The sequence below is a fragment of the Tupaia chinensis genome, unplaced genomic scaffold (genome assembly GCF_000334495.1).
Source record: "Tupaia chinensis unplaced genomic scaffold, TupChi_1.0 Scaffold000685_1, whole genome shotgun sequence".
Classification (NCBI taxonomy): Eukaryota; Metazoa; Chordata; class Mammalia; order Scandentia; family Tupaiidae; genus Tupaia; species Tupaia belangeri.
The window spans coordinates 3,125,687-3,138,899 of NW_006160208.1; the positions used below are offsets into that span (position 1 = coordinate 3,125,687).

Here is a 13,213-nt window from a genome sequence, read left to right on the forward strand (position 1 = left end):
GGAAACTTTTTTTTTTTTTTTTTTAATTACGGAATCATCATTTAAGGGGCTCCTTAGTTTCTCTTGTTTGGTTTTCCACCCCAGACGGGTGGCTTTCTAGCTTCAGTTTGGACAGTAGTTTACAACTTTGTGAGCCAGTAGTTTACCGCTACCTTGTGAGGTAGCCTGTCCTCTCATCCCACTGTTGTACCTATCAATTCTTCCTTACAGAAACACCAAAAGAACATTATACAACGAAAGCTCTTCCACAAAGGAACAGCTGCCTCAGTGGAAAAGAAGCAATGATCTCCAGGTGGTGTAAACTCTCCTCTCCCTGAGCTGCCATCATTTTCTTTCTGCCCCTCTGATATCCTGCACCAGGGTCAGACATGGTTAGAGTCACCATCTCGGAGTAACTGGGTACCTACATTCTCCAATGTTGACTCCTCTGCCCCAATTCCTCCCCTAGGATGGGTCCCCAAGTAGTGACGTGTTGAATACTCCTGCCTCACTTCAATGTTTTATATTTTTCTTATATGGTTGGTACTAGGCACCTTGAAATTGTCATGAAAAGCATGATGATCAAATTACTCACCAAGTGATCTGCCATGCTGCATGATAATGCTTGAGTTCAGTGAGCCTGGGAGAGAGTAGGCTGAAGGGGAAAATGGCCGTTGATAGTAACTCATCGGGCTCACAGCACCTCCCGAGTTTCCATTCACTGTTATCTGGCTCTGAGAAAAGCACAGCAACATCAGGTTAAAGTGCACAGTCGCCCGTAAACGTCCTTCCTTCAAGTGAATAAAAGACTTCCCACCACATGAGACAATCAGCTTCCAAGTTTTCATTTATTTTGAAAACTGGTGTCAGGGGGACAGAGTACTTTTTTTTGGTGACTTTTCTTTCTTCCTTTATTTTTGGAAATCACTCTTACACATCAGAGGGCACACAAGGAGATTAGGAAGAATGGAAGCAGTGGACCAGCGGGCATGCCCCTCCGCCAACATAAATGCCAAGTGCTATCAGTAGGAGTCAGTAACGAACAAATAGGCAGGGCAAAATCCCTCTTGCAATCACAACCTAAATAGAACACATTGTCTGCATGCGGACTTTGGAACGAATGTTCTTGGACATGAGAAAAGGGGATGGTTCTCCGTCTCAGCTGGGGTATCCTTTAGTGAATGAGTGTTTCCAGTGCAAGATGCCCGATGTGAGAAATGCACGTGTTTGGGTTTGCAGATCATGAAGCAACCTCTTCTATAAAAACCAAATACCTGGTAAAGCATCAGAAAGACATTAGTTTCTCCCTGCTTTAACCTCATTTATCACTTTATGGCCCTCTGTTTGGTTTCTTAATCATTCTTTATTTTGTGCATTATATCTGAATATTTTATCTCTCTACTGGTATCTCAAGATTTGTGCTAGAGGTGCTAATATATGTGCTTCTTTTACTTTTTTATTGTGTGCAACCTGTGTTAATGGCATAATAGATTTTCAATGGATACATATTCTAACTGAACAGAATCAGCTTAGTCCACGGAGATTGCGCGGACGGAGATTGCGCTTGAGTCTAGGGAGCATGCCTAACTATACGCTGAGAGTTATGGAGATTACTTAATGCATGCAAAGGACAAAAAAATCATCAGTCAGAACATTTAGTCAAAATCACCTTACAGCTAAATATGCACGAACACACATATGAACATAGATAAAAAAGCAGAATTTGTGAATTTTTCTATTTATTTTAAAACTAGATAAAAAAACTTTTATTCTACAGATTTGAAACACAGATGGACAAATACATATTTCTGATTTCAATTTAAAGCAGATCTATTTTTAAGTAATCTAGAATAAGTCTAATTTCATTACTTCATAGTCATACCATGTTAAGTCCTAAAATTTCATTACAAAGATGGTGTGTAGGGACCAACAGTTGGCGTAATGGCTATGTTGCTGGACTTCCATGTAGTCGACTGTGGTTCAAGTCCCGAACCCGGTGGCTTAAACTCACACTGGACGTGTGTGCATGCAATCTCAAGATCCTGAGAGGAGAATGGAGGGGAAAGGATTGCAGCGTGGCCATCCCCCCTGGGGGGGTGATTTCTTGCTATCTGTCTCTCTGTTGAGCACACGTGCCCTAGAGCAAAAACCTTTCAAAAGATTGTGTGTATTGATTGAATACTTCTCAAAACTGTGAGAAAATTCACTGCTGTATAGTAACCAACCATATTGAAGATCTTCTCTCTGAAGAAGGCCCAGCTGTGGTAGCACGTGCTGGTTTGTGCTGCTGAGCATGCTGAGACCCCATGGGTTCAATTCTGGGCTCATGCTAAAAAGTCAGGCAAAGAAGTATGGGAGTATTGGGTTGTCGGAAAAGGCATGATGCATTATACGTCATGACTTTTCTGACAACCCAATATTCGCCTGTGGTCCCAGCTACTCAGGGGGCAAGGGAGTTGGGATACAGTGCTACTCTGTCTATAAAAGAAGAAAAGAACTGAACATTCAAATAAGTGTGAGGCATAAGCTGTCCAAATGTTTCAGAGCCGTTATGCACCACTGATGGCTAATGTGAGAATCTTTTTGCCTCCTTAGCCAAATTAAGTTTGGTGCACCTTCAGAAATATGATCTTAATGCTATTAAATCCTGCAGGTTACTATGTGACCAAACTTACGAAATGTGCTAGTCCAATGGTCTCAATAATATAGATTAGTGGTTAAAAAAAATAAGCAGTAAAAACCAGTTTAATATTTCATCATGTTAATTCAGTTAGGAGTTTGCTAATAAAATAATACCATTAGAGGTATAATGGTTACATCGTTGGACTCCCACATTGATCACAGTTCGAGTCCTGGACTTGGTGGCTTACAACTCACAGCGTGTGTGCATGTGTGCTGAAAATCCTGAGAGGAGAATGGAAGAAAAGGAATTGCGGCATGGCCCTCCCTCCTGAGGGGTGATTTCTTGCTTTCTGTCTGTCTCTCGGGTGAGCACATACATTCTATAGCAAAAACAAACAAACAAACAAACAAAAAACAAACAAAAAACAAAAAATTCTCAAAAAAATATTGTTAGAATTTTAGAAAATACATATATATATATATATTTATATATATATATATTTATATTTTTTTGCCAGAGGGCACATACTCTCCTCCAAGAGAGACATAGAGACAGAAGAGAAAGAGGGAGAAGGAGGAAGCACCCCCTTCATGCAGTCTTTTCTCCATCGTTTGGGGATTTAGAGCATGGTGTGTTTCTCAAGCCATTGTAGACCTGCAGTCAGCCACGTGGGATTTGGCTCCTTTAACCACTGGGCCCTGGGCCAGTCCATTTCTTAAAGTTCTTGAGAGTCAAGAACCATCTAAAACACAGCAGGACACAGGAAGACCCGCCCTGGATGAGGTCCTGGTCCTGGTCACCTGTGGCAAGGGGAGGGGCTCTCCCTGGGGGCTACCCTGGAAAACGATCCTCCTTGTGTCACCAGTCTCTGAATGAAACACTCCAAATGCCAACTTTCCTATCCTACCACTGGATAAACACTAAACCTCCTCCCCGCTAGAAAAGAATCCCCTTATTTTTTTTGTCATTTCAGTGTCTTAAAAAACATACAGCTTATTATAACATTTCTCCATGTATGAAATTTATATTTATGTCTTTTATAGAACATAAAAACTATGTAGCACAAATAAAATGCCCATGACAGTGTTTCTTTGGAACTTCATCATAGTATCTATTTTTTTAATTCCTTTTTTTTTTTTTTTTTTGCTTAAAGCTATGTGCCTTTTAAATAAAAGCTATCACCTACCTATATATTATATGCAGTTGAGAATCTGTTCCATAAAATATGGAAGTATTTTAGCTATTCCTAAGTCATATATTAGGGGCTGTTTTTCACACAGACATAGTAAAATGACATGTATGGAAATATATTGCTATAAATGGAAAACAAATTATTGATATATAAGATAAAATTGTACTCATAAATTTCTACACTGGAATGGCTCAGGATAAACCATTCCAAAAATGTCCCAGGGCTCAATTTCTGTAATGTAGATAAAGATTAGTTACATCAGTTACTTCTCCATCACAGATGAGTTCAAATGGTGTCGTTATTATTGAAAGAGAAACAAGAATTAGCATCATGCTGTCAGTAATCATTACTGCGAGAGACCAAAACATATAAACTACTCACACAGAACACACTAATATATGTCTATCAGGAAAACTGCTATCTACCAAGTAGTAATACTGGATCAACATTTCTGAAAATTGAAACATCTCCTCTATGAATATAATCATCATAGCATTCCAATAAATGCTATAAATGCTGATGTAACTTCTTAGAAGGCAAATCACGGTATAACGCAGGAGCGAGAGCCACAAAGTAAACGATTTCAGAGTAACCATACATGACTCTAAAATGAATGAAGAGAGTGTCAGTGAATAGTTCAGTCTTAGACTGGTTTGTGAGAATGACTACCACGGATTTCTCTGACAGACATGTAGGATCGGATTCCTAATCAACTACGCAAACAAAATCACACAGCTGTAACGTGAGATGGTGGCTGAGAAGCACTCCTTTATTTGAAAAAAGATGGAGGCAAAGGAAGGACGAGTAATCACAGGAGTGGCGGTAGGGGCGGTTAAGGTGGTGAACTGGGTCATAGCTGACCTCCAACCCCAGACTGGGGAAGGTGTCTCAGCCTAGCCAGTGCTGTCCGTGACTGGCCTGTAGTTCAGCTGGAATGGCTGGGAGGACTTGCTCTCAGAGCAGGAGGAGTTGGTAGTGGGAAAGCAAAGCCCGTGTAGTAGCTGTGGACAAGGTTTTCAGGAGCTAGGAGATAGTGTCTACACAAGCCATGTGGCAGGCTCTAGGGTGCATGCATGTGTGAAGACCCCAGGGATGTTGGGCCAGACCCACTGCCTGGTGACAAAGCGATTCAGTGAAATGGTACCATAGAAGAAGAGCACGGAGAAGAGGCTTCTGGTAAAGTTTGGCTGTGTGTCAGTGAAGCATTTACCTCCAACGCATTGGCAGTTAAATTCTGATTTCCAAGCTGAGTTTGAGAAAACAATAATAAAAAGAAATATAAATGAGCCAATGAATAAAAACATCTTTTTGCAATACGGCAGAGAAGACAAAGCATCATTTTTTTTTTTTTTTTGCAAGCGCTTTAAGGAAATACATTCAGACTAAATGCCAACCACACAGCATAGAAAAGGCATGAAACCATGAAGAAAACCAATCTAGTCAGTGTTTTTCTTTTTTTGGAAACAAGACCAGTTTTCGCACAGCACTGCAATGTAATTTTGGGATGGGACTTGAGACTGTTGGCATAAAGAAATCTTTTCTTAAAAGATTTTACTCGTGACAGCGAAATGGTGTCAGATTGTCCATTTGTCAGCCAAATTCATTTGTCCTTCACTAGCGAAATCTTACAATATTCTTCTCCCTACTATTCTCCCCCCTGCCAATGTCCCCAACATATAAATCAGTTTGCCTCATATGTTTTTTTTTAACTTATGGATCTAAATATTGATCAAACTAAAACAACTAAGTGGAAGGGTGTTTTGTTTCCTTTCCATTAATGGAATCCGTTCTTTTGTTTCACTACAAAATACTAAAAGAATTAAACTTTAAATCCAGCAGTGCAAATAGAAGTACCTATGTGTGAAAATGAGGTGAAAACAAAAACCAGCCACTGATAACACTTAGAACATATCCTAGGAGGTTAGAACTACTACTGTCATTACATTTTAGGTAAAGGAGAAAGAAACTGAACAAGAAAAAAGGCTTAACATGGCAAAGGGACTGTCTGTAGAAGGAAGAGAGGAGGCGGCCCATTAAATGTTTTTATACCCACCTGCGTTAACCTTGATGATGCGGACCACACATGTCAAATACAAGGATCAACTCAATGTAAGTGAAGCAAGCTCTGAAATAATTTCTCTTTCTTATCCTCCCCACCTTGCAAAATAGAGGTGTGTGTGGGTGTATGTGTTTTTGGGGTAGTGCCAGTTGCAAGATAAATGGCAGAAATATTCTGGGATATTTAGTACAAAGATGAGGAACAAATTAAAGAGAACTGCACAAATATTGCCTAGTAGACTGAAGCATACTATTTGGTCAGCCATAATTTTCATAACAGCTGATGTCATGCAGGCTGTTGACCTCATAAAACTCATAATTATTTTGCTCAGATTTTTATTTTAATACTTTAAAAAAATCATCATGTGAAAAAAATCGATGACTCCCTGGGTCATAGATTTCTTAGAAATCTGATGAAGCTATTGGTACATCTCTTAGGAAAAATGCATAAATTCCTATGTACATAAAGTCCTGCATAAACTTTAGGGGTTCACGGACATTGTGAAACACACTTGTAATCTAACAGCTGAAGAAACTCCAACTCAATAAAAAACAGGTATCTTTATTCTATTTCCATTTAATAAGCTTTTTAGTTGTTGTTTAAGCACATTTAAAATGTGATACTTTTTTACTGATTATAGTTGTGAAATCTTTAGAATGAACTGATAAAAATCTTAGCTACCTAGGATACTTAACTCAAAATGTTTTACAGGAATGTATCTTTTTTATTAGTAAATGTTTATGATAATTACAGATTTTATAGGAGGTAAAACTATAATGTTATGAAACTACAATAATTATGAAGTAATTATTAAAGTTTTTCTACAAGTCTAAATGGGATTCAATATGAAGCAGTCTTTGGAGAGTATCAATGAAATTTCTCATATTAATACAATTTCACTAAGATAGGTTCCATGTAAGAGTAAATCTATTTTTAATTTTGCTTGTGCTAAGTGAAAATTCTGCTAAATAATACAAATCATAAAAAAAGCACTTGAATCTTCTCTTTAAATGATATTTTTCCCCCTTACAATTAAAAGGAAATACCTAATGGCTTTAGCCCTTATGAGACCAACTCGTCAATATCTTTTGACTCGAAACAAGTAAAAAATGAAAGCATATTCTTTTGCAAATCACCATTGACATGGGTAATATCATTATTATTTGTTGGTATAACATTGTGTCTGGGAATGGTCTTTATCTGTTCATTTGTTCTTCCAAAGAAATTGTCCATAGAGAACAGAGCTACTTCACTTTTTAAATTTCTTTCACCACCTCCTGACAGGCTTGCACTTTCATCTTTTAGTGTGTGTGTGCATGTGTATGTGTGCACACACATGCTTGCACAAACACAGCAGATGACATACCTCTATTTTTTTTGGTTGTTGTTGTTGTTGTAAAAGCGATTTCTGCTAGAGGGCATGTATGCTTGCCAGACAGAAAGTGAGAAATCACTCCCAAGGGGGATGGCCACACCACACGGATATTTTTTGTATTGATTTTTTTTTGAGAGGTTTTTTGCTATAGGGAGCGTGTGCTCGCCAGACAGAGAGAGAGAGTGAGAGAGAGAGAAAGAGAGACAGAGAGACAGAAAGTGAGAAATCACCCCCCAGGGAGGATGGCCACACCATAGTCCCTTCTCCTCCATTCTCCTCTTGGGATTTTGGGCATGCACACATATGTGTCCAGTGAGAGTTTTAAGTCACTGAGTCTGGGGGCTCGAACTGCAGTCAACTATGTCGGAGTCCAGCAATGTAACCATTACACCATCTGCTGGTCCCAAGATGAAATACCTCTTAATGAGTCACATCATACTTAAATTGGGGTACATAAAACTCAAAATTCAACAGTCTATTGGTCACCCAGAGAAAGCTTTGAGGAATCTTGCTATGAAGCTATAAATTGCTCTTAGATTATGTGGAATGGTTCTACAAGATCCTGATGTCTACTTTAATGAAATGCTTTCTAGACACAGGAGGAGAGAGAACCACATTATCTACCCATTTTCCCCCAAGGAAAAGTGAAAAGAGTAGCAGGAAAAGTGCGAAAAGGGAAGAAGGAAGTGTTGTCTCGATCTGGACTATGTTGACACGGGAAAAACTAATTTTAAACAAGAACTCTAATCCCCACCCCACACCCCCCCCACACACATACACACTGCATTTAGTAGCAGAAAAATGACTGCATAAAAGTCATCTTAATTGTTTTGTGTCTCCTTCTTTTCAAGACCATGAAAAACTAAAGGTGTCTGAATGTGGATCAAGGATTTTGCGAGTGTAAGTTGCTGGTTACTTTCTCTGGCTGTTGAGCTATAACGGAGAGAGAAGCTAGGAAAACACTGCTTGGCTGCTTGGTCTTCTCCAAAGGAAATGACAGTGGTCAGACCACAGCGTACTTAATATACTAAGGGAAAGCACCTGCGTATTCCAAAGAGCCTTGCGTTTCTTGGCCCAGATGAATTCAATTCAACTCAGACTCTAAGGAGAGTCTGTGGGTGAATGGGATCACTAAATCAAAGCTGGAATTCTCTGAGGAATTAAGGAGCAAGGGGACTCAAAGAAGGGTGAGCATCAGCAATAGGAAAGGAATATTGGGCTGGATGTAGTCATTGCTCAATCAAGGGCTTAGCATGGGCCAGGAGTTCATCCAAAAGTGTGCAAATCAGGCCAGGTGTTAGATAACAGGGAATGATGGAAACCATGGCAGAGTAGAGAAGGCACACTCACCCTGAAGGTCAAGTCAATTTGTTAATATCCTTTTTTTAAGTTAATTTTTGTTTTTTTTTTAGTTTTATGATAGGGTGACGACACTTGCTGGAGAGAGACAGAGAGAGAGAGAGAGAGAGAGAGAGAAAGAGAGAATACACTCCACACACATACACACTGCATTTAGTAGCAGAAAAATGACTGCATAAAAGTCATCTTAATTGTTTTGTGTCTCCTTCTTTTCAAGACCATGAAAAACTAAAGGTGTCTGAATGTGGATCAAGGATTTTGCGAGTGTAAGTTGCTGGTTACTTTCTCTGGCTGTTGAGCTATAACGGAGAGAGAAGCTAGGAAAACACTGCTTGGCTGCTTGGTCTTCTCCAAAGGAAATGACAGTGGTCAGACCACAGCGTACTTAATATACTAAGGGAAAGCACCTGCGTATTCCAAAGAGCCTTGCGTTTCTTGGCCCAGATGAATTCAATTCAACTCAGACTCTAAGGAGAGTCTGTGGGTGAATGGGATCACTAAATCAAAGCTGGAATTCTCTGAGGAATTAAGGAGCAAGGGGACTCAAAGAAGGGTGAGCATCAGCAATAGGAAAGGAATATTGGGCTGGATGTAGTCATTGCTCAATCAAGGGCTTAGCATGGGCCAGGAGTTCATCCAAAAGTGTGCAAATCAGGCCAGGTGTTAGATAACAGGGAATGATGGAAACCATGGCAGAGTAGAGAAGGCACACTCACCCTGAAGGTCAAGTCAATTTGTTAATATCCTTTTTTTAAGTTAATTTTTGTTTTTTTTTTAGTTTTATGATAGGGTGACGACACTTGCTGGAGAGAGACAGAGAGAGAGAGAGAGAGAGAGAGAGAAAGAGAGAATACACTGAGAAATCACCCCCAGGGGCATGGCCATGCCTCAGTCCTTTGTCCCTTCTCCTCTCAGGATTTTGTGCATGAATACACACGCACTTGGCTTGTTTTTTAATCTTCTGGGTCTGGGACTCAAATCATGCAATTGGCCATGTGGGATCCGGCTGTCTTAACCTCTGCATCACCTGCTGGCTCTTATTCATATGCTTTGACTTGAAACAGGTCAAAAGCTACAACTATTCTCTTTAAAATCACCATTATCATGGCTATGATCATTAGTTTGAGCATACACTAATGAAACATTAAAATAAAACTAACTCAGTGATAGCCGCAACAAATTTATAGTCCTAAGCCTCAGACCATCAGATTGGTGGCTGTGGATACGGAAGCTGGAGGTGAGAAAAGGGGAGCTGGAATGTGCCTTGTTCTGAAGCCAAGAAAGGACAGAAGAGTGCAGAGTCCGACAGGCAGAGGGAGCGAAGCCCTTACCTGAGCACATTTAATGAAGTAACAAAAACTCAGTAATCTAGGTGATACTATTTTAATGCAATCTTTAAAAAAATCAAAATCAGGGACCAGCAGATGGCATAATGTTTACATCACTGGACTCCTACATAGTCATCTGAGGCTCGAGTCCTGGACCCTAAGTCTTAAAACTCATGCTAGGGATTAGTAGTTGGTGTAATGACTATGTTGCTGGACTCTCATGTAGTCGACCGTGTTCGAGTCCTGGATCCGGTGGCTTAAACTCAAGCCGGGCGCATGTGTGTGCGTGCCCAAGATCCTGAGAGGAGAATGGAGGAAAAGGGATTGCGGCGTGGCCATCCCCCCCGTGGGGTGATTTCTCGCTTTCTGTCTCTCTGTCTCTTTCTGTCTTTTTGGCGAGTGCACGCACCCTATATAGCAAAAACCTCTCCAAAACAAAACAAAACAAAACAAACTCACGATGGGTATGTGTGAGTGCATGTCCAAAATCCTGAGAGGAGAATGGAGTAGAAAGGATTACAGTGTGGCCATCCCCTTTGGGGTGGGTGATTTCTTGTTTTCTGTCTCTCTGGTGATCATAGGAGCCCTACAGCAAAAGTGTCTCAAAAAAAAAAATCAATACAAAAAATATCCGTACTGGACAAGATACCACAAATTTAAATAAAGACCAGTACCGTGCAGAGCTCTTTTGGAGACTGAGAAAATAAGAATACGTTCTGTCTGAGATTGTTAATGGAAGCAAACTCATCAAAAATATTTTCAAAATCTCCTTTGGATGCTGATATCATTTTAAAACAATTTGACAATACCAATTGACCAAAGATGATCTTAAATAATTTCTAATTAATTTAAGATGAAATAAATGCAATTTGATGATACCAGTTTACCAGTAATGATCTTAAATAATTTCTAATTAAGATGAAGGAAATGCATAATAAATTTTGTTTTGGTATAAATAAAAATTTTAAAGTTAAAATAATGGGTGGGTTTTATTTATTTATTTATTTATTATTTTTTTGTCATAGGGCATGTACACTCACTAGAGAGAGAGAGAGACATTAAAGAGGAAAGTGAGAAATCCCCCTCCCCAGGGGGGACAGCCAAGCTACAGTCCCTTCTGCCCCACTTCTCTTCCTGGGATTTTGGGCATGTGCACACATGAGCCTGGCTTGATTTTCAAGTCGCCAGGTCTGAAACTCAAGCTGGGGTTGGCCAAATGGGAGTCCAGCACCTTAAGCACTATACCGCCTGCTGTCCCCAATGTGAGTTTTAATAAGCCTACATTTCAGCTTTTCAATATACTTTTAAATGACTTAAATGTCCTCGAAAATAAAAACCACATTAAAATATAGTAACACATATATATAGGGAGAAATATTTTCTACTTTGCTTTAGGCTCTGATTAACTTGACATGACATGGAACTATGGTCTAGGATTTATCTGTATCTATCTATCTGTCTGTCTATTATCTATTTATATCTATTATCTATCTGTTTTATCTATTTATATCTATCATCTATCTTCTATCTATCTATCTATCTATCTATCTATCTATCTATCTATTTTATTTGCTGGAGCGTGTGTGCACGAGGCAGGGGAGGCAGGGAGAGGGGGAGAAAGGGAGAGAGCATGCCTCTGATCCCCCTGCAGACCCTTCTCCTCCATCTCCAGCTGGTCGGGATGTGAGGCACACACACTTGCCTAAGTTGTTTCTCAAGCCTCTGGGACTAGGATTAGAACTGTTGTTGGCCATGTGGAATCCAGTTCCCCTTCATCACGAGGCTATGGGGCCAGTCTAACATCTCACACTTTCATAACTTTTTTTTTTCAGCTTTTAATTTTTTATGTATTTGTTTCATATGAAAGAGGAGGGAGGAAGGACGGGATACCCTGAACAGAGTGTTGCCATGCCACAATCCTTCCCCAAGCTAGCCAGGATGCTGGGTATGATCTGATTGATCTAGGATTCGAACTGGGATCTCCCATATGGCTCCAGCATTATGCAGCGATACCCCACTGCTTGAGCCACCTTGGCTGGACCTCCCTCTTTAACATCTTTTATCACTGATATATATGGCCTCAATTCTCAAAAAACATACAGGATATGTATTAAATAGCAATGAAGGGATTTGACTTTTTTTTTTTTTTTCTGTTTTTCAGTAGAGTTCATAGTAATTTATTTGGGAAAAAAAATCTAGGAGGAAATTATATAAAAACAAAACTTCACCTTCCACCTCATGGTCTTCTGCAATAAGCTGCCTCCTCTCTCAGAGCCTGTCCAGGGCTGTAGAGGGGAAGGGCCCTGCGGCTGTGGCTGGCTGCGGCTGACTACTCAGGACAGAGAATCACTGGACCAGACTGGGCCAAGTGGTCCCTGCCACTTCCTGGGAATTAGAATTCTGCATGACACTGAAAACCCTAGTCAGAGAGTTGTGGGGTTTCCAAATGCAAAGAACTGGAGAATGTCATAGAAGTACACAGGCAACTTGAAGTGACGACAGAGAAGAAACTAGGAGGGGAGGAGATAAAGGACTAGGTGACACCAAGACTGAGAAAGAGAGGGTGGCTGCTGGGCGCTCCCCAGATCCCCAGGCCAGGCTGTACTGTTTGCTCTTCCAGGATCAGGGACTGCTCTATGGCCTCGTAATAAATCCCTTTAATCAGAGTTCTTAACAGCCACATGGTCTTCACCCAAGACCAGGGTGATAGGTGACCTAAAACAGTCACACATGGGTAGGCACATGGATGTAATGTGGTATCTGATTCAGGGGGTAAATATTTCTTCTGTCGTCGTGGTATTCAGAATGGGAATGTACATTCACACCTGGTGTGGCTGGCCCTGTGGCCTAGTGCTTAAGGAAGCCAGATCACACATGACCAACTGTGTGTTTCAAATCCCTGACCCAGCAGCTTGAAAAATACATGGGGCATGCATGCATATGTGCCCCGAATCCTGATGAGACAGAAATGGAGGAGAAGGGATTGGGGTATGACCATGCCCCATGGGGCAGGTGCAGTCTTCCTCTACCTTTTGCTCTGTCTCTCTCTGGTGAGCACACATATTCTCTGGTAAATAAAGAAAGATAAAATGAAAAATCAAGCTGGGTGCATGTATGCTTGTGCCCAAAATCCCGAAAGGAGGATGGAGGACAAGGGATTGCAACCATCCCCCCGGGGGGGTGATTTCTCACTTTCCCTCTCACTGTCTCTGGCAAGCTGGCAAGCACAGGCATCCTATGGCAAAACCCTAAAAAAAAAAAAAAAAAGAAGGAAAGAAATACTGAACTTGAAAATGGT

The 13,213-nt window shown here is 40.4% G+C and overlaps 1 protein-coding gene across 4 annotated transcripts in view; it reads right to left on the minus strand.

The window, feature by feature from the left end:
- The window catches only part of SORBS2 (sorbin and SH3 domain containing 2), a 277,647-nt gene that overhangs the window by 95,397 nt on the left and 169,037 nt on the right, over positions 1-13,213 (minus strand). For 3 of the 4 annotated variants that reach the window (XM_014592382.2, XM_027776585.1, XM_027776586.1), the window contains exon 9: positions 575-713. In XM_014592382.2, coding sequence (XP_014447868.1) covers positions 575-713 — 139 coding nt within the window. Of the gene's footprint in view, positions 1-574; positions 714-4,938; positions 5,041-13,213 lie in introns of all 4 variants that reach the window. The other variant, XM_027776584.1, reaches the window with a different exon arrangement.